The 21,242-nt window shown below is 41.4% G+C and overlaps 1 protein-coding gene across 1 annotated transcript in view; it reads right to left on the reverse strand.

Annotated features, from left to right (window-relative positions):
- Positions 1 to 1,002: 1,002 nt before the first annotated feature.
- The window catches only part of ZNF169 (zinc finger protein 169), a gene marked incomplete at its 3' end in the record, with an annotated part of 49,984 nt that continues 29,744 nt past the window's right edge, over positions 1,003 to 21,242 (reverse strand). Inside the window, exons 3-5 of the mRNA XM_082842355.1 lie at positions 20,833 to 20,959; positions 20,257 to 20,352; positions 1,003 to 2,549 (exon numbers count right to left, since the gene is read on the reverse strand). Coding sequence (XP_082698481.1) covers positions 1,003 to 2,549; positions 20,257 to 20,352; positions 20,833 to 20,959 — 1,770 coding nt within the window. The remainder of the gene's footprint in view (positions 2,550 to 20,256; positions 20,353 to 20,832; positions 20,960 to 21,242) is intronic.

The raw sequence follows: 21,242 nt of genomic DNA on the forward strand, positions 1-21,242 counted from the left end.
CCATTTCCAAAACAGGCCCAGAGAATAAATGTCTGAGGAGCCGTATGGTTCTTCCATGGTTTCAGTGGGCCAGGTATTACCGCTGCCATCCCAGTGAGACCAGAAGGTGGGTCTGCCACCCCAGTGGGACCAGAGGGCAGGATACATAGCTAAAGATTATTCTCAAGCCTTAACAACTAACATAATTTGCCTTGCAAGGTTTTAAACTTGCTTGGGACCCAGCAATCCTTCTTACCACTTTTAGAATGGAAATGTGAATTCTCTGATTATCCTATCATTGTATTTTGGAAGCGAATAACTTGTCTGGTTCACAGGTTCACAGCTGGAAAGAAACTGTGCCAAAGGATGAAACATACCTCTACTCTCATCCACACTCAATTTAGAAGAGATTTTGAATTTAGAGTTGATACTGGAATGGGTTAAGATGTTTGCAGCTTTTAAGATGGGGTGAATGTATTTTGTATGTGAAGAATATGAATCTGGGGGGTCCAGAGGGCTGAGTTGTTAAGTCTGAATTGTTCCCCCTAATTCATACATTGAAGCCATAACCTACAATGTGACTTTTAAAGGTAAATATTATGAGGTTATAGGGTGGAGCCCTAACCCAGTATGGCTGGTGTCCTCAGAAGAAGAGAGATACCAGGGAAGCACACACACAGAAAAAAGGCCATTCAGGACTCAGCAAGAATGCAATCATCTGCAAGCCAAGGGGCGAGACTTCAGGAAAAACCAAACTGCCTACACATTGATCTTAGACTTCCAGTCTCAAGAACTTTGAAAAAACAAACTTCTGTTCTTTAAGCCACCACGTCTGTGGTATTTTGTTATGGCAGCCCTAGCAAATTAAAACACATTGCTAGTGCAAGAAGTAAACCATAAATCAACTATCTTAAGATCACTGAAAGAATGCAACATTTTTTTCCTCGACTGAATTTAAGGAAAGTGGAACATTTCCTAGTGATATCTGCCATCTACACACTCATGGGGAAAAGAAAGGAAACGTCAAGAGAACAGCTCTTGTGGCAGGAGGTGATGGCCAGACTTGGTCCTCTTATGTCTGTGGAGATGAGACTTCTGGCTAAAGCCACGACCGCACTCCCTGCACACATATGGCTTCTCTCCTGAATGGGTCCGCTGATGTCTGATGAGGGCTGACTTGAAGCCAAAGCCACGTCCACACTCATCACACACACACGGCTTTTCTCCTGAGTATGTCCTCTGGTCAGAGGTGAGGTGGGTCTTCTGACCAAGTCTTTGCTCACATACTCCGTACACATCAGCCTCCTCCCCTGAATGTGTCCTCTGGTGTCTGGTGAGGAGTGACTTGAAGCCAAAGGTACGTCCACACTCAGAGCACAGATAAGGCTTCTCCCCAGTATGCGTCCTCTGGTGTCTGATGAGGGTGACCTTCTGACCAAAACCACGCCCACACTCAGGGCACACATAAGGCTTCTCACCCGTGTGTGTCCTCTGGTGGCCCATGAGGGAGACTTTCTGGCTAAAGCCACGCCCACACTCAGAGCACATGTAAGGCTTCTCCCCTGTGTGTGTTCTCTGGTGTCTGATGAGAGTGACCTTTTGGCGAAAGCTGTGCCCACACTCGGCACAAACATAAGGCTTCTCCCCTGAGTGTGTGACTTGATGACTGAGGAGCAGCGACTGCTGCCTGAAGCCGCGCCCACACTCAAGGCACAAGAAGGGCCTCTCAGCCGAATGTGAGCTACGGTGTTGGAGGAGTGATGCCTTCTGGCAAAAGCCTCTTCCACACTCTGGACACACAAAAGGCTTCTCCTCCAAGTGTGTCCTCTGGTGCAGGATGAGGGCAATCTTCTGGCGAAAGCCTCGCCCACACTCCTGACATACAAAGGGTCTCTCCCCAGAGTGTATCCTCTTATGGTTAGTTAGGGAGGATGTATACCTGAAGTGTCGCCCACACTCCCTACACATGTAGGGCTTCTCCCCTGAGTGTTTCCTCTGGTGTATGGTGAGGGAGGACTTCCGGCCAAAGCCTCGCCCACACTCCCTACAACTATAGGGCTTCTCCCCCGTGTGTGTCCTCTGGTGCTTGATGAGGTCTGACCTCTGGTAGAAGCTTCTGCCACATTCAGGGCACACATGAAGCTTCTGGAGGCTAAACAGGCTTGACTTTGTGCTAAGTCCTAGTCTGTATTTTTCACATATGACTGCTCCAGATTCTGAGATGTCTGCCCCTGTCAACATTGCATCTGTCTCCTCAGGGATCACCCCCTGATCTATTCCTCCACCACTGTTGCCTTCCTGGTCTACTGGCTGACCTTGAGATGGGCTGAAGAATGCCCTTGAAGTCCCGCTCAGCCGCGGCCTCCCAAACACAGTGCAAGAGCCTTCTCTCTCTCCATCTTCTGCTTTGTTACTCGAGCAGCTTGGAGCTTCTAGTAGGAAGTGGCTTCCTGCAGATGAACCTGGGAAGATCTGAGGGAAGTGACCGCAGAGCACATATTGATGGAGGAACTGTGGACTGGAAAAACTCACTGGGCAGGAGAGATGGGGCTGGAATTCTGTTCTTGGTTCTGCTGGAGAGAAAGTGTCGGTCAGAATCACCACAGGTACCTTGTGGATGGTAACACTTGTCCAGCAGTCATTCCTCAGATGTTCCCACAGCAAAGATTTCCTTCACAGACCTACCTTTCATCCCAGGGTGACACATTAATGTATATCCTTTTACAACACATAAAACCCACACAATGAGCCAGCTCTAAATATCAGCCCAGCTTAAATAGTTTTAAGAAAGCATCACAGGCAGCTCTAGCCCTATAAATTGCTGCCATTAGAGTTGTACATCTGCCCCCAATACAATTATCTTACAAGCCGCAGTCATTAACACTGATGTAAACAATATCTACAAATATATGCTTTTACTGAGAGTTAAACTACATAACTTATTACAAATTTCTTTAGGGACATTTCCTACAAGAAAGGATGGAGTCAAAAAAGGGAGTCACTCCACCTAGAGGCCCCATGGTGGAGGCAATAGAGAGGACAGGTCAGAGACCCATGTGGGAAATGAACTGGAAGGTGTTTCCCCCATCCTAAACAAGTATTTCCTAGAGCATTATGCAGTGGGTTCTCTATCTGGGAGTGTGAATTCAGCAGTAAAACACAAAAACATAGTCTAGGCCTGCAACCCATTAAAGGATTTTGACTCCACCAAGACCTGCTTTTCGCAGTGTTGTTTTTTTTTTTTAACTGTTGTAAATGGAAAAATTTCCACCTAAAATAGCTCTAACAGATATCAAATTTGTATGCCTTGCTCCATTACTCTGCTTCTATCTGCCAGAAGCCTTTGCAGACCTACCTGATTCTTTCTTCATCAATCAAAAGTATTTTATGGGGCTTCCCTGGTGGTGCAGTGGTTGAGAGTCCGGCTGCAAATGCAGGGGACGCGGGTTCGTGCCCCGGTCCGGGAGGACCCCACATGCCGCGGAGCGGCTGGGCCCGTGAGCCGTGGCCGCTGAGCCTGCGCATCGGAGCCTGTGCTCCGCAACGGGAGAGGCCACAGCGGTGAGAGGCCCGCGTACCGCAAAAAAAAAAAAAAAAAAAAAAAAAGTATTTTATGAACCATCTATAACACTGGGCAGCAAACTACAGCCAACTAGGTGTTTTGTAAATAAAGGTCTATTAGACCACAGCCACACTCTGTCTTCATGTTGTGTCTATGGAAGCTTTCACATACAACAACAAAGGTGAGTAGTTGCAACACAGAACATAAAGGCTACAAAGACTAAAATATTTACGACCTGGCCCTTTTACAGAAAACTACTCATTCCATCTGGTCTAAGAGGCTAGTTTTCAATACTAATAAGAAGAGCTACCATGAAACCCCTTCCTAACACTTAAAAGCCCCTCAGCAAACTATTCAGTAAATTTAGTTCTGTGTGTGTGTGTGTGTGTGTGTGTGTTGCTAGACCTAGAAGCTCCTGTGAAATGGCCTTGATAATCACAAGTGCTGACCCTGCTGGACTTTCACTGTGAAAGTGAACATCCTTTCAGTCAGGGGTCCCACCATGGTTGGTCTCTAGTTCAGCTCATTGAACTATCAGTCAGTTTATTTTGTTAAGCTAGACTGTCCACATTTTCGAAATTCGTGGCATGTATGTACATTTCTGGCCTGCAGTTTCCAAGAAATACTTTGTTGTAATTCTAAAGTTCTGACAGCTGAGCTTTCAGTATTGCACTACTGTCTCCTTGTCTGTGATGGGGAGAGAAAAGCAGCCCCTGCCTTCTCCTTGGCCTGTTTATTCTCCTGCCTAGGCATAAAGTCTAAGGCCAGTGGTAAATGGCACATCATTACAGGTGTGCCGTTCAGTGTCTTCTGTATAAAATACGGTGACTGATTTAAATAGTTAACGCTGCCCTTATCGGAACTATAGCCTCTAATATGACTACTCATTCATCATTTTTGTGCCTATCTAGTAATGTGGCAAATTTTAGCTAAAAGTGATTAAGAATTACAAAGTTCACTTTGGTTTTAAACATCCAGAAGTTCCTCAATAGAAGGAGAAATAAAAAACAAAATGTTACCAAGGTAATGCTTTTCACTTAGTCACAAAAATTTCCATGATGTAGAAAAAAGTTAATCAGTTTATAAATTCTTTTATATTCTACAGCTGCTCTCATGCCAATTGATTTTTCAGACCAGTAACTACTTCAATAATTGTACATGAACTTAAACGTTCCAAAGGAAAAAAAAATCCATGTCTAATGGCTCCTTAAAGAAATTTTGCCTTCTGCAGCTGCAGTTGTGAGAAAGGAAAGTATAGCAGTGAGTTAAACAAATGACCATAGACACTGGATTACAGCAGAAGAAGGAATGCTGTGCATTCACTGCTTTTAAACAATTTAAAGAATTTTAAGACTTGGTCCACAAATGTAGAAAGGGAACATTTTCAATATTAATCAGAATTAATCCCTGGAAATTGGACAACTTTCATAATATGCCATCTCTGTGATTTTAAGAAAATATAAAAGAAATATTAGCATATGTGATGGTTAATTTTATGTATTAACTTTGCTGGTCACAGGTTGCCATGACAGAGGAAAATTAGACTTCCTCAATATTAAATATCTGCTCATCAGAAGTTATTGTTAAGAAAATGAACAGAAAAGTTTCAGACTGAGAGGATGTTTGCAAAATGTACAAATGACAATGGACTGGTATCCAGGATTAATAAAGAACTCATAGAACTCAATAATAAAAACAATGCAGAAAAATTGGAAAAAGATTTGAATGTATACCTCACAAAGTAAGGTCTATGATGCATATTAATGATCAAAAAGCATACAGAAGGTTTCACTGTCATTAAGTGTCAGCAAAATGGAAACCCCCATGAGATAACTCTACACATCCATCACCAGAAATAAAATGAAAACTGTCGGGGAAGATGTGAAGTGACAGGAACTCTCATGTGTTTGTTGTTCATGGAAGTGAGAAATTGTACAACCACTCTGGAAAAGTTCTAGTCGTTTCTTATAAAACTACACATACAGTTACCCTATGACTCAGTGAGTTGAATGAATATTATCCCACCAAAATTAATATCAACCTGGAACATGTGAATGTGGCCTTCTTTTGAAATAGAGTCTTTGCAGAGGTAATCAAGTTAAGATGAGGTTATACTGGATTAGAATGAGCTTTAATTCAATGACTGGAATCCTCACAAGGAGAGGGTGATTTGGATACAGATACATATAGAAGGAAGCAGCCTATGTAACCACAGAGGCAGAGATTAGAGTGATACGGCTACAAGCCAAGGAATCCTAGGGATTGTAAGCAACCACCAGAACCTAAGGGAGACAAAGAACAGACTCCATTTCAAAACCTCCAGAAGGAACCAGCCCCTCCAGTATGTTGATGCTGAACTGTGAAAGAATAAATTTCTTTGTTTTAAGCCTCTAAGTTTGTGGTAATTTATTACAGCAACCCTAGAAAACTAATATACCCTAGGTATTTATCCAAAGGAAATGAAAACAAAGGTTTACCAAAAACAAACAAAAAATTCTCAGCAGAAGAATGTTAACAGCAACTTTTTTTTTTCTTTTTGCGGTACGCGGGCCTCTCCCTGTTGTGGCCTCTCCCGTTGTGGAGCACAGGCTCCGAACACGCAGGCTCAGCTGCCATGGCTCACGGGCCCAGCCACTCTGCAGCATGTGGGATCTTCCCGGACCAGGGCACGAACCTGTGTCCCCTGCATCGGCAGGCGGACTCTCAACCACTGCACCACCAGAGAAGCCCAATAGCAACTTTTTTAAAATGACTAAAAACTGGAAGCCATCAAGGTGTCTATTAAGGAGAATGAATAAACAGTCATATATTCATATAATTGAATGCTATTTGATGTTAAAAAAAAAGAACAGACTACTGATGTATGCAACAACATGGATGAAGTTTAAAAACTATACCGAGTCGGGCTTCCCTGGTGGTGCGGTAGTTGGGAGTCCGCCTGCCGATGCAGGAGACATAGGTTCATGCCTCGGCCCGGGAATATCCCACATGCCACGGAGCAGCTAGGCCCGTGAGCCATGGCTGCTGAGCCTGCGCATCTGGAGCCTGTGCTCCACAACGGGAGAGGCCACAGCAGTGAGAGGCCCGCATACCGCAAGAAAAACAAAAACAAAAACAAAAAACAAACTACTGAGTGAAAGAAGCCTTAAACAAACAACATATTAAATGATTCCATTAATGCAAAATTGTATGGTGGGCCAAACTAATCAATGGTGAAATAAAATCAGAACAGTGGTACCTCTGAGGGGTAGGAGCAGGGGTTTACTGGGATGGGCCACAAGGGAACTATGTGGATAACAGTAATGATCTGTATTTTGATAAAGTTTGGGTTTTGGAGGTATATGCATCGTTTGAACTCACAGACCAGTACACTTAAGATTTCTCGGGTATTTTCAGGAAGACGGCGGAAGAGTAAGACGCAGAGATCACCTTCCTCCCCACAGATACATCAGAAATACATCTACATGTGGAACAACTACAGAACACCTACTGAATGCTGGCAGAAGACCTAAGACCTTCCAAAAGGCAAGAAACTCCCCACGTAACTGGGTACGGCAAAAGAAACAAGAATAAACAGAGACAAAAGAATAGGGATGGGACCTGCACCAGTGGGAGGGAGCTATGAAGGAGGAAAGGTTTCCACACACTAGGAAGCCCCTTCCCGGGCGGAGACTGCAGTTGGCGGTGGGGGGATGATTCGAGGCCGCGGAGGAGAGCACAGCAACAGGGGTGCAGAGGGCAAAGCGGAGACATTCCTGCACAGAGGATCAGTGCCAACCGGCACTCATTAGCCTGAGAGGCTTCTCTGCTCACCCGCCGGGGTGGGCGGGGCTGGGAGCTGAGGCTCGGGCTTTGGTTGGAGCGCAGGGAGAGGACTGGCGGCGTGAACACACCCTGAAGGGGTTAGTGCACGACGGCTAGCCAGGAGGGAGTCCGGGAAAAAGTTTGGACCTGCTGAAGAGGCAAGAGACTTTTTCTTCCCTTTTTGTTTCCTGGTGCACGAGGAGAGGGGATTAAGAGCGCTGCTTAAAGGAGCTCCAGAGATGGGCGCAAGCCGCGGCTACCAGCGCGGACCCCAGAGACGGGTATGAGACGCTAAGGCTGCTGCTGCCACCACCAAGAAGCCTGTGTGCGAGCACAGGTCACTATCCACACCTCCCTTCCGGGTAGCCTGTGGAGCCTGCCACAGCCAGGGTCCTGGGATCCAGGGACAACTTCCCCAGGAGAACGCACAGTGCACCTCAGGCTGGTGCAACATCATGCCAGCCTCTGTCGCCGCAGGCTCGCCCCGCATCGTGCCCCTCCCTCTCCCCAGCCTGTGTAAGCCAGAGCCCCTGAATCAGTGGCTTCTTTAACCTGTCCTGTCTGAGCGACGAACAGACGCCCTCCGGCGACCTACACGCAGAGGCGGGGCCAAATCCAAAGCTGAACCCAGGGAGCTGTGAGAACAAAGAAGACAAAGGGAAATCTCTCCCAGCTGCCTCAGGAGCAGCGGATTAAATCTCCAGTCAACTAGATACACCCAGCATCTGTGGAATACCTGAATAGACAATGAATCATCCCAAATTGAGGAGGTGGATGTTGAGAGCAACATTTATTATTTTTTCCCCTTTTGCTCTTTTTCTGAGTGTGTATGTGTATGCTTCTGTGTGAGCTTTACTCTGTATAGCTTTGCTTTCACCATTTGTCCTAGAGTTCTATCTGTCCGGTTTTTTTGTTTTACTTTCTAAAAACACTTTTTTCTTAATAATTATTTTTTATTTTAATAACTTTATTTTATCTTACTTTATTTTATTTTCTTTCATCCTCTTTCTTTCCTTCTATATTTTCTCCCTTTTATTCTGAGCCGTGTGGATGAAACGCTCTTGGTGCTGCAGCCAGGAGTCAGTGCTGTGCCGCTGAGGTGGGAGAGCCAACTTCAGGACACTGGTCCACAAGAGACCTCCCAGGTGCACGTAATATCAAACAGCGAAAATCTCCCAGGGATCTCCATCTCAATACCAACACCCAGCTTCACTCAACGACAAGCAAGCTACAGTGCTGGACACCCTATGCCAAACAACTAGCAAGACAGGAACACAACCCCATCCATTAGCAGAGAGGCTGCCTAAAATCATAGTAAGTCCACAGACATGCCAAAACACACCACCAGACATGGACCTGCCCACCAGAAAGACAGGATCCAGCCTCATCCACCAGAACACAGGCACTAGTCCCCTCCGCCAGGAAGCCTACACAACCCACGTTAACAACATTAGCCACTGGGGACAGATACCAAAAACAACGGGAACTATGAACCTGCAGCCTGCAATAAGGAGACCCCAAACACAGTAAGATAAGCAAAATGAGAAGACAGAAAAACACACAGCAGATGAAGGAGCAAGATAAAAACCCACCAGACCTAACAATGAAGAGGAAATAGGCAGTCTACTTGAAAAAGAATTCAGAATAATGATAGTAAAGATGATCCAAAATCTTGGAAATAGAATAGACAAAATCAAGAAACATTTAACAAGGACCTAGAAGAACTAAAGAGGAAACAAGCAACGATGAACAACACAATAAATGAAATTAAAAATACTCTAGAAGGGACCAATAGCAGAATAACTGAGGCAGAAGAACGGATAAGTGACCTGGAAGATAAAATAGTGGAAATAACTACAGCCGAGCAGAATAAAGAAAAAAGAATGAAAAGAACTGAGGACAGTCTCAGAGACCTCTGGGACAACATTAAATGCACCAACAGTCGAATCATAGGGGTTCCAGAAGAAGAAGAGAAAAAGAAAGTGACTGAGAAAATATTTGAAGAGATTATAGTTGAAAACTTCCCTAATATGGGAAGGGAAATAGTTAATCAAGTCCAGGAAGCACAGAGAGTCCCATACAGGGTAAATCCAAGGAGAAATACACCAAGACACATATTAATCAAACTGTCAAAAATTAAATACAAAGAAAACAGATTAAAAGCACCAAGGGAAAAACAACAAATAACACACAAGGGAATCCCCATAAGGTTAACAGCTGATCTTTCAGCAGAAACTCTGAAATCCAGAAGGGACTGGCAGGACATATTTAAAGTGATGAAGGAGAAAAACCTACAACCAAGATTACTCTACCCAGCAAGGATCTCATTCAGATTTGATGGAGAAATTAAAACCTTTACAAACAAGCAAAAGCTGAGAGAGTTCAGCACCACCAAACCAGCTTTTCAACAAATGGTAAAGAACCTTTTCTAGGCAAGAAACACAAGAGAAAGAAAAGACCTACAATAACAAACCCAAAGCAATTAAGAAAATGGGAATAGGAACATACATATCGATAATTACCTTAAATGTAAATGGATTAAAAGCTCCGACCAGAAGACACAGACTGGCTGAATGGATACAAAAACAAGACCCATATATATGCTGTCTACAAGAGACCCACTTCGACCTAGAGACACATACAGACTGAAAGTGAGGGGATGGAAAAAGATATTACATGCAAATGAAAATCAAAACAAAGCTGGAGTAGCAATACACATATCAGACAAAATAGACTTTAAAATAAAGACTATTACAAGAGACAAGGAAGGACACTACATAATGATCAAGGGATCGATCCAAGAAGAAGATATAACAATTGTAAATATTTGTGCACCCAACATAGGAGCACGTCAATACATAAGTCAAATACTAACAGCCATAAAAGGGGAAATCAGCAGTAACACATTCATAGTAGGGGACTTTAACACCCCACTTTCACCAATGGACAGATCATCCAAAATGAAAATAAATAAGGAAACACAAGCTTTAAATGATACATTAAACAAGATGGACTTAATTGATATGTATAGGACATTCCATCCAAAAACAACAGAATACACATTTTTCTCAAGTCCTCATGGAACATTCTCCAGGATAGATCATATCTTGGATCACAAATCAAGCCTTGGTAAATTTAAGAAAATTAAAATTTTATCAAGTATCTTTTCTGACCACAATGCTATGAGACTAGATATCAATTACAGGAAAAGATCGGTAAAAAATAAAAACACATGGAGGCTAAACAATACACTACTTAATAACGAGGTGATCACTGAAGAAATCAAAGAGGAAATCAAAAGATACCTAGAAACAAATGACAATGGAGACACGACAACCCAAAACTGATGGGATGCAGCAAAAGCAGTTCTAAGAGCGAAGTGTATAGCAATACAATCCTACCTTAAGAAACAGGAAACATCTTGAATAAACAACCTAAACTTGCACCTAAAGCAATTAGAGAAAGAAGAACAAAAAAACCCAAAGTTAGCAGAAGGAAAGAAATCATAAAAATCAGATCAGAAATAAATGAAGGGACTCCCTGGTGGCGTGGTGGTTGGGAATCTGCCTGCCAACACAGGGGACACGGGTTCAAGCCCTGGCCTGGGAAGATCCCACATGCCCTGGCAACGAACAGTGGCTTCTGCTCGCCACAGCTAGAGAAAGCCCGCATGCAGCAGGGAAGGCCCAACACAGCCATAAATAAATAAATTAATTTTAAAAAAAGAAATAAATGAAAAAGAAATGAAGGAAATGATAGTAAAGATCAATAAAACTAAAAGCTGGTTCTTTGAGAAGATAAAAAAATTGATAAACCATTAGCCAGACTCATCAAGAAAAAAAGGGAGAAGACTCAAATCAATAGAATTAGAAATGAAAAAGGAGAAGTAATAACTGACAGTGCAGAAATACAAAAGATCACGAGAGATTACTACAAGCAACTCTATGCCAATAAAATGGACAACCTGGAAAAAATGGACAAATTCTTAGAAATGCACAACCTGCCAAGACTGAATCAGGAAGAAGTAGAAAATATGAACAGACCAATCACAAGCACTGAAATTGAAACTGTGATTTAAAATCTTCCAACAAACAAAAGCCCAGGACTGGATGGCTTCACAGGCGAATTTTATCAAACATTTAGAGAAGAGCTAACACCTATCCTTCTCAAACTCTTCCAAAATATAGCAGAGGGAGGAACACTCCCAAACTCATTCTACGAGGCCACCATCACCCTGATATCAAAACCAGACAAGGATATCACAAAGAAAGAAAACTACAGGCCAATATCATTGATGAACATAGATGCAAAAATCCTCAATAAAAACTAGCAAACATAATCCAACAGCACATTAAGAGGATCATACACCATGATCAAGTGGGGTTTATTCCAGGAATGCAAGGATTCTTCAATATACGCAAATCAATCAATGTGATACACCATATTAACAAACTGAAGGAGAAAAACCATATGGTCATCTCAATGGATGCAGAGAAAGCTTTCGACAAAGTTCAACACCCATGTATGATAAAAACCCTGCAGAAAGTAGGCATAGAGAGAACTTTCCTCAACATAATAAAAGACATATATGACAAACCCACAGCCAACATCGTCCTGAACGGTGAAAAACTGAAAGCATTTCCACTAAGATCAGGAACAAGACAAGGTTGCCCACTCTCACCTCTATTATTCAACATAGTTGTGGAATTTTAGCCATAGCAATCAGAGAAGAAAAGGAAATAAAAGGGATCCAAATCGGAAAAGAAGAAATAAAGCTGTCACTGTTTGCAGAAGACATGATACTATACACAGAGAATCCTAAAGATGCTACCAGAAAACTACTAGAGCTAACCAATGAATTTGGTAAAGTAGCAGGATACAAAATTAATGCACAGAAATCTCTGGCATTCCTATATACTAAGGATGAAAAATCTGAAAGTGAAATCAAGAAAACACTCACATTTACCAATGCAACAAAAAGAATAAAATATCTAGGAATAAACCTATCTAAGGAGACAAAAGACCTGTATGCAGAAAATTATAAGACACTGATGAAAGAAATTAAAGATGATACAAATAGATGGAGAGATATACCATGTTCTTGGATTGGTAGAATCAACATTGTGAAAATGACTCTACTACCCAAAGCAATCTACAGATTCAATGCAATCCCTATCAAACTACCACTGGCATTTTTCACAGAATTAGAACAAAAGTTTCACAATTTGTAATGGAGACACAAAAGATTCCGAATAGGCAAAGCAAGCTTGAGAACAAAAAACGGAGCTGGAGGAATCAGGCTCCCGGACTTCAGACTATACTACAAAGCTACTGTAATCAAGACAGTATGGTACTGGCACAAAAACAGAAATATAGATCAATGGAACAGCATAGAAAGCCCAGAGTTAAACCCACACACATATGGTCACTTATGTTTGACAAAGGATGCAGGAATGTACAGTGGAGAAAGAACAGCCTATTCAATAAGTGGTGCTGGATAAAGTGGACAGGTACATGTAAAAGTATGAGATTAGAACACTCTCTAACACCATACACAAAAATAAGCTCAAAATGGATTAAAGACCTAAATGTAAGGCAAGAAACTATCAAAGTCTTAGAGGAAAACATAGGCACAACACTCTATGACATAAATGACAGCAAGATCCTTTGTGACCCACCTCCTAGAGAAATGGAAATAAAAACAACAATAACCAAATGGGACCTATTGAAACTTAAAAGCTTTTGCACAGCAAAGGAAAGCATAAACAAGACCAAAAGACAAATCTCAGAATGGGAGAAAATGTTGGCAAATGAAGCAACTGACAAAGGATTAATCTCCAAAATTTACAAGCAGCTCATGCAGCTCAATAACAAAAAAACAAACAACGCAATCCAAGAATGGGCAGAAGACCTAAATAGACATTTCACCAAAGAAGATATACAGAGTTTGAACAAACACATGAAAGAATGCTCAACATCATTAATCATTAGAGTAATGCAAATCAAAAGTACAATGAGATATCATCTCACACCAGTCAGAATGGCCATCATCAAAAAATCTAGAAACAATAATGCTGGAGAGGGTGTGGAAGAAAGGGAACACTCTTGCACTGCTGGTGGGAATGTGAATTGGTACAGCCACTATGGAGAACAGTATGGAGGTTCCATAAAAAACTACAAATAGAACTACCATAGGACCCAGCAATCCCACTACTGGGCATATACCCTGAGGAAACCATAATTCAAAAAGAGTCATGTACCCGAATGTTCATTGCAGCTCTATTTACAATAGCCAGGAGATGGAAACAACCTAAGTGTCCATCATCGGATGAATGGATAAAGAAGATGTGGCACATATATACAATGGAATATTACTCAGCCATAAAAAGAAACGAAATTGAGTTATTTTAGTGAGGTGGATGGACCTAGAGTCTGTCATACAGAGTGAAGTAAGTCAGAAAGAGAAAGACAAATACCGTATGCTAACACATATATACGGAATCTAAGAAAAAAATAAATGTCATGAAGAACCTAGGGGTAAGACAGGAATAAAGACACAGATCTACTAGAGAATGGACTTGAGGATATGGGGAGGGGGAAGGGTAAGCTGTGACAAAGTGAGAGAGTGGCATGGACTTATATACACTACCAAATGTAAAACAGCTAGTGGGAAGCAGCCGCATAGCACAGGGAGATCAGCTCGGTGCTTTGTGACCACCTAGAGGGGTGGGATAGGGAGGGCGAGAGGGAGGGAGACACAAGAGGGAGAGATATGGGAACATATGTATATGTATAACTGATTCACTTTGTTATACAGCCGAAACTAACACACCATTGTAAAGCAATTATACTCCAATAAAGATGTAAAAAAAAAAAATTTCACATTTCCTTTTAAGTTATTTCCACCTTAAACAAATAAACAACTCTAGGTAATCATATGCATGCTACCCATTACTCCTGGGGCCAACCACCTTTCATGGGGCCCACTAAGCTGAGATGAGCTGCCAGAAGTTGGCCCTTTTAAAACTGCAGTGTCTGGAGATGCTCAAGTGGACACCCTGGAACTGAGTCCATGGGTCCCTTCCTGCCAACCACTCACATGAGCTAACCCAGGAGTAGACTCTGCCTTTCCTCTCAGCACTTGTTAGATTGTCTTTGCCAGAACGATTTGCTGTTCAGATCAGATCTTAAGACACACTTATATCTGCCAGCCACCTGGGGATAAAGATCGTCTGAGCAGAATGAGTAGATGCTAAGGACATGCCATGAAGACCTCACAAAATGACAGCAATAGCCACCCATAAACAGGGACTCATGCTTTTTACCTACCCATGGGAGAACACAAGTCTCTTTCTAAGAAGAGTAAAGCCTTGATACAGTGCACTTAACTCAGATATGCTCAGCTACTCAGCTCTCTCCAGAGAGGAACTGCTTGCATTAAACTACTTACTCTTACCAACTAAGGAGATACTGCTAGAAATCTATTAGAATGGCTAAAATAAAAAATAGTGCTGGGACTTCCCTGGTGGCACAGTGGTTAAGGCTCCGCACTCCCAATGCAAGGGGCCCGGGTTCGACCCCTGCTCAGGGAACCAGATCCCACATGCATGCCACAATTAAGAGTTCGCATGCTGCAACTAAGGAGCCCGTGAGCCACAACTAAGGAGCCCACCTGCTGCAATTAAGACCCGGTGCAACCAAATAAATAAATAAATGGTTTTTTTTTTAAATAGTGCTAACACCAAATCCTGGCAAGAATGCAGACAAACTGGATCACTCAAACACTGCTGGTGGGAATGTAAAATGGTTTAGCCATTCTGGAAATGAGTATGGCACTTTATTACAAAATTAAACATATTGATATATTTATACAAGCCAGAAACTTGCACTTTTGGGCATTTATGCCAGAAATGAAAACCTTACGTTCACACAAAAACCTATACACAAATGTCCATAGCAGCTTTATTCATAATAGCCAAAAACTATACAGAACCCAGATGTCCTTCAATGGATGAATGGTTTAACAAACTGTGGTACCTTCATACATTAGACTACTACTCAGCAATAAAAGGAATGGAATACTGATACATGCAACAATTTGGATGGATCTCAAAAGAAAATTATGCTGAGTGAAAAAAAGCAATCCCCAAAGGTAACATATGATATGACTTCTTCCATATAACATTCTTGAAGTGACAAAGTTATAGAGACAAAGAACAGATTAGTGGCTGCCAGAAGAAGAGAAGGGGAGGAGTGAGGGAGTTGGCTGTGACTATAAAAGGGTAGCAGAATGGATCCTCGTGATGGAACTGTCCTGTATCTTTGAATATAGTGGTAGTTACATGAATGTACATGTATAAAATTTCATAGAACTAAATACACATACACAAAAGTGAAGGTCAAACTGGTAAAATCTGAATAAGGTCAGTGCATTGCATTACAGAAATACAAGGCTGGTTTAAGAAGAAAAAAAACCCCTGTAATTTACCAAATTAAAAGACTAAAAAAGAAAAACACACATGATCATCTCTAAAGATGCCAAAAAAAAGTGGACAAAATCCAGCATTCATTCCCAATAAAAACTCATCAAACAAGGAATAGAAGGGAAGTTTGTCAAGCTGCTGAAGGGCAGCTATAAAACTTCCACTTAGGAGGACAGTATTCCCCATAAGATCAGGAAGAAGGAAAGGATGTCTACTCTCACCATTTAAATTCATCATTGCACTGATTTTCTCACCATGCAATGAGGCAAGAAAAAGAAATTAAAGACATAAAGAATGGAAAGAAGTAAACTATACTTACTTACAAATAACTTAATAATCTATTTAGAAAATCCTATACAATCTACAAAACCTGCTAGGACTGAGAAGTAAGTTTTGAAAATTTACCAGATACAAGATCATTATACATAAATTAATTATATTTCTATATACTATCAACAAACAATTGAAAACTGAAATTTTAAAGTACCTTAAATAGCACCAAAAATATGAAACACAGAGGGATAAATCTGACAAGATGCATAAGACCTGTGTATGAAAAACTACAAAACAATGCTGACAAAAATTAAGAAGTCCCATAAAAATAGAGATCGACTGTGTTCATATACTGGATGACAGAGTATTATTTACATGTAAATTCTCCTCAAATTGATGTACATTCAACTCAGTCCCAATCAAAATCCCAGCAGGCCTTTTTTTTGTGAAAATTGCCAAGCTGAGTCTAAAATTCATGTGGAAATGCAAAGAATCTAGCACAACTTGAAAAAAGAAAAAATGTTAAAGGATTTATACTAAGTTCCAGACTTACTATAAAGCTTCAGTAATCAAGACTACATAGTATTGGGACTTCCCTGGTGGCACAGTGGTTAAGAATCTGCCTGCCAATGCAGGGGAGATGGGTGTGAGCCCTGGTCCAGGAAGATCCCACATGCCACAGAGCAACTAAGCCCGTGCACCACAACTACTGAGCCTACTCTCTAGAGACCGCAAGCCACAACTACTGAACCCACATGCTGCAACTACTGAAGCCCGCATGCCTAGAGCCTGTGCTCTGCAACAAGAGAAGCCACCACAATGAGAAGCCCACACGCTGCCCCTATTCGCCGCAACTAGAGAAAGCCCGCACGCAGCAACAGAGACCCAATACAGCCAAAAAATAAATAAAATAAATAAATAGGGCTTCCCTGGTGGCACAGTGGTTAAGAATCCGCCTGCCAATGCAGGGTACATGGGTTCAAGCCCTGGTCTGGGAAGATCCCACATGCTGTGAAGCCACTAAGCCCGTGCACCACAACTACTGAGCCTGTGCTCTAGAGCCCGTGAGCCACAACTACTGAAGCCCGCGTGCCCTAGAGCCCATGCTCTGCAACAAGAGAAGCCACCGTAATGAGAAGCCTGCACACCACAATGAAGAGTAGCCCCCACTCGCTGCAACTAGAGAAAGCCTGCGCACCGCAACTAGAGAAAGCCTACACACAGCAATGAAGACCCAATGTGGCCAAAAAAAACCTAATAAAATAAAATTAATTAAAACTAATTAATTAATTAATTAAAAAGACTATGTGGTATTGACATCAAGATAGATAAAGAAAGGAGTGAAAAAGAGTCTGGACATAGACCCATACACAACTGATTTACCACAAAGGTTCACAGGAAATTCAGTAAAGAAAGGGTTGTCTTTTCAATAAATGGTGCTGGAAAATTGGATATTTGTATACAAAAGAAAAGAAAGAAAAATTGTACTTAAATCCAGACCTGGTACCAAGTATAAAAATTTATTCAAGATATAGACCTAAATGTAAAGTAAAAATTATAAAACTTTTAGAAGAAAAAATATATGAAACTCTTTTTGGCCTTCATTTTGGGAAAGATTTCTTAAATATGTCACCAAAAGTGAAATTCATGAAAGAAAAAATTGAAACTTTGGACTTCACCAAAATTAAGAAATTCTCATTGAAAGACACTATTAAGAGAATAAAAAGCAAGCCACAGAGAAAATACTTGTAAATCAAATATCTGATACTGGAGTTCTATACAGAATATATGAAAAACTTGCAAAATTCAATAATAAAAACATAAGAAACCAACTTTTCAAATGGGCCAAAGATTTGAGAAGACATTTCACCAAAGAAGATACACAGATAGCAAATAAGCACTTGAAAAGGTTCTCAACATCACTAGTCATTAGAAAAATGTCAAGTAAAACCACATAAGATGCCACTACATGGCTATGAAAATGCTTAAAATTGAAATCATAATACCTAAGCGTTGACAAATATGTGGAGCATCCAGAATTCTCATATACTGCTGGTGGAAATGTGAAATAGTGCAGCCACTTTGTGAGTTTCATAAAGTTAAATATACCCTGTATCATCCAACCCAGCCACTCCAGTCCCAGGTATTTATCCAAAAGAAATAAAAGCGTATGTTCACACAAAGACTTTTCATGAGTGTTCATACAGGCTTTATTTGTATTCATCAAAACTGGAGACTACTCAAATTTCTTTTAACAGGTGAGTGGCTAAATAATTGTGATATCTATATTACTACTCAGCAATAAAAAGAAATGAACTATTGATACATGCAACATTATGGATAAAATTCAAAATAATTATGTTAAGTGAAAGAATCCAGTATGTATTCTACATGATTCAATTTATATGAATTCTAAAAATGCAAACAAATCTATGACGGAAAGCAGATCAGTGGTTGCCTGGGTATGGGAGGAAGGGGAGGACTGGGAGAGGCAGGAGATAGAGATTACAGTGAGGCACAAGGAAACTTTGGGGTGAAAGGTATGCTCAGGATATCGATCATGACAATGGTTTCATGGCTGTGTAGATGTCAAAACTTACCAAATTATACACTTTAAATATATGTAGTTTATTACACTTTGATAATATACCTTATAATTATCCCTTAACTATTATACCATAATAACATTTTTCTATTATAATTATAGTTTATATAATAGTTCTTTTTTAAAAAAGAAAAAAGCACTGAGTTTGCTGTAAAGTACAAGTACAGATATATGGTTGTACTTAGAAGCAAATAAATAAATAAATAACAGAACAAAAATAAAATGCCAGGAATGTTGAAAATAAAAGAATGAAAAAAAAAGGCAGAAATTTATCCTTACCTCCCAACATTCACATAAAACTAATTCCACTTGGATTAAAGACCTAAATGTTCCCAGAATGTGTATGGAATTTCTACAAGTCAATGACAGAAATGGCCCAAATCAAAAGTAGGGAAATACCCTGAACAGTCAAATCACAGAAAAGGAAACACCAATGGCCAATCAACACAGGAAGAGATGCTCTTGCTCACTGGAAAGCAAAACCCATATGAGATTTCACCACAAACCTAACAGATGGGTGAAAAATGTGAGGATGTGGAACAAGAACTCATCACTGCTGCTGGGAGTATAAAATGGTGTTGAACAGCTTCAGAACACAATGTGGCAATCTAATCAAGTTGAGGCTACCCATGCCCATGAACCAGCCACTGTGCTCCTAGGTATGCATCTTGAGAGAAACTCTCGCATGTGTTTCCAAGGAGGTAGCAAGAATATACAGCAACGTTATTTCATAGCCAAAAACTGGAGGTAACTCAAATGTCCAAAAGAAGGGACAAGATAATTCATCTGCATTAAAATATTCATATAATAGAATCATATATAACCATTTTTAAAAGTATAAACTAAACCTACACATTTTAATATGAATCTCACATAAAACTGGTGAAAAAAGGCATGTTCCAGAAGGAGGTATACAATATGATACTATGTGCAGAGAAGTTTACAGACATGCAAAACAACTCTCTATATGGTTGAAAGACCTGCTGAATGGTTAAAAGGCTAAAGGCAATCATGGGCATGCTAATGCAGAAGTCAGATTCTCAGGGGCAGGAGGAGTGGGACATAACCAGGGGGTGTCACCTGGTCTTATAATGGTCTATTTCTTAGACCTGCAGGGAAGGCAGATTGGCACTCGTATAATTCTTCATACCCTGTTGTAATCTTAAATAACCCATCACTGAAGAAACAAAGTAATGGGGTAGAACCAATGCACAAAAACGTTACCAGGTTACTGGACAGAAATCTAGCAGGGTAGATGACTTAGTCTCAGAGGATAAGTGCTATGTTAAAGGTCAGGCCAACCAACAAAAGTTCAAGAATGGAGAGATCCTAGAAGTGCTGGACAAGGGACACCAAATGAGCGGAGTGTGGCTCTATGGGGGAGGAAAGAGGGGGTTGCCAGGGAAGCCCTCTCTGGGCTGAGTGGGATAGCATAGAAGGGAGGCCTGCAGAAGAGCTTTCTCCCCAGAAGCTCACAGATGCTCCTCTTTCCTCACCTGCTAAGCGCCTCACTGCCTTGTCTCCTTGTATGCCTGGTGTTTCCTACTTACCTGGACAAAGGTCCAGAAGACTTTCACTCTCCTCTCTCCAGGGCTCGTCCCCTTGCTCCAGTTGTATGATGAGTTTTGGTTTAGGAAAGGCAATTCCTACTCACAGGGGAAAAAAAACAAGGTGATCTTGGGTTAGTGACTTAAGAGGCTATCACAGAACTTGGACTCAGCTGGGGAATGCAATGACTAAGAGGGTAGGGAAGCATGCCAGGGCGGGTGGAGGGGGACAAAGTTTCTCTGAATGCTGAGAAAAGATGACTAAGGGGAGGGAGGAATCCTGGATCTAAAGGCAGTATATGATTCTCCCCTGTGCTTGAGTAAATACAAATATTTACCCATTTGAAGCAAGATCACTTTGGAGGAGGGCCCAGCCTTGGAAGAGGCCTGGAAAAGCAACATCATAACCCACCAGCAACACACACACACATAACTTCACTATTTCCAACTCTATAGAATCCAGATACTCTCTGGGTGTAGGGAAAATATGTTTCTTTCTAAGCCCAAAGAATGGTGGCTGCTCCATAAAATCTTAAGATGCCCACAGGCAGTCTGAGACATGAGACAGGCCAACCTTACCCAGCGACACCATATGGCTGTAGTTCTCCAGCATTACATCCCGATACAGGGTCCTCTGAGCAGGACTCAGTAGCTTCCACTCCTTCTGGGTGAAGGCCACAGCCACATCCTTGAAGGCCATTAATGCCTGTAACACAAACACATCCCTGCTCACCCAGAAGCCACCCATGCCCACTAGTCAACTTAACCTAAGCCACTAACCAGAGCCATGGCAGCAGTAAGGCTAGCGTGGGGCACACGGGTGAGATAGATAGATAGATCCTGCTTTCAACCTGAACCCTTTTGCCATGTGTTCAAGACTACTAATCCTTCTCCCACATTGCTGGTGGCTCTATTCAGGGGTTCTCTATTCTGTTGATCTTTATGTCTATGATGCTGTGAAAATCAGTTTTGATTACTGTAGATATCCT

Source organism: Leucopleurus acutus (genome assembly GCF_964270905.1).
Source record: "Leucopleurus acutus genome assembly, chromosome: 7".
Classification (NCBI taxonomy): domain Eukaryota; kingdom Metazoa; phylum Chordata; class Mammalia; order Artiodactyla; family Delphinidae; genus Leucopleurus; species Leucopleurus acutus.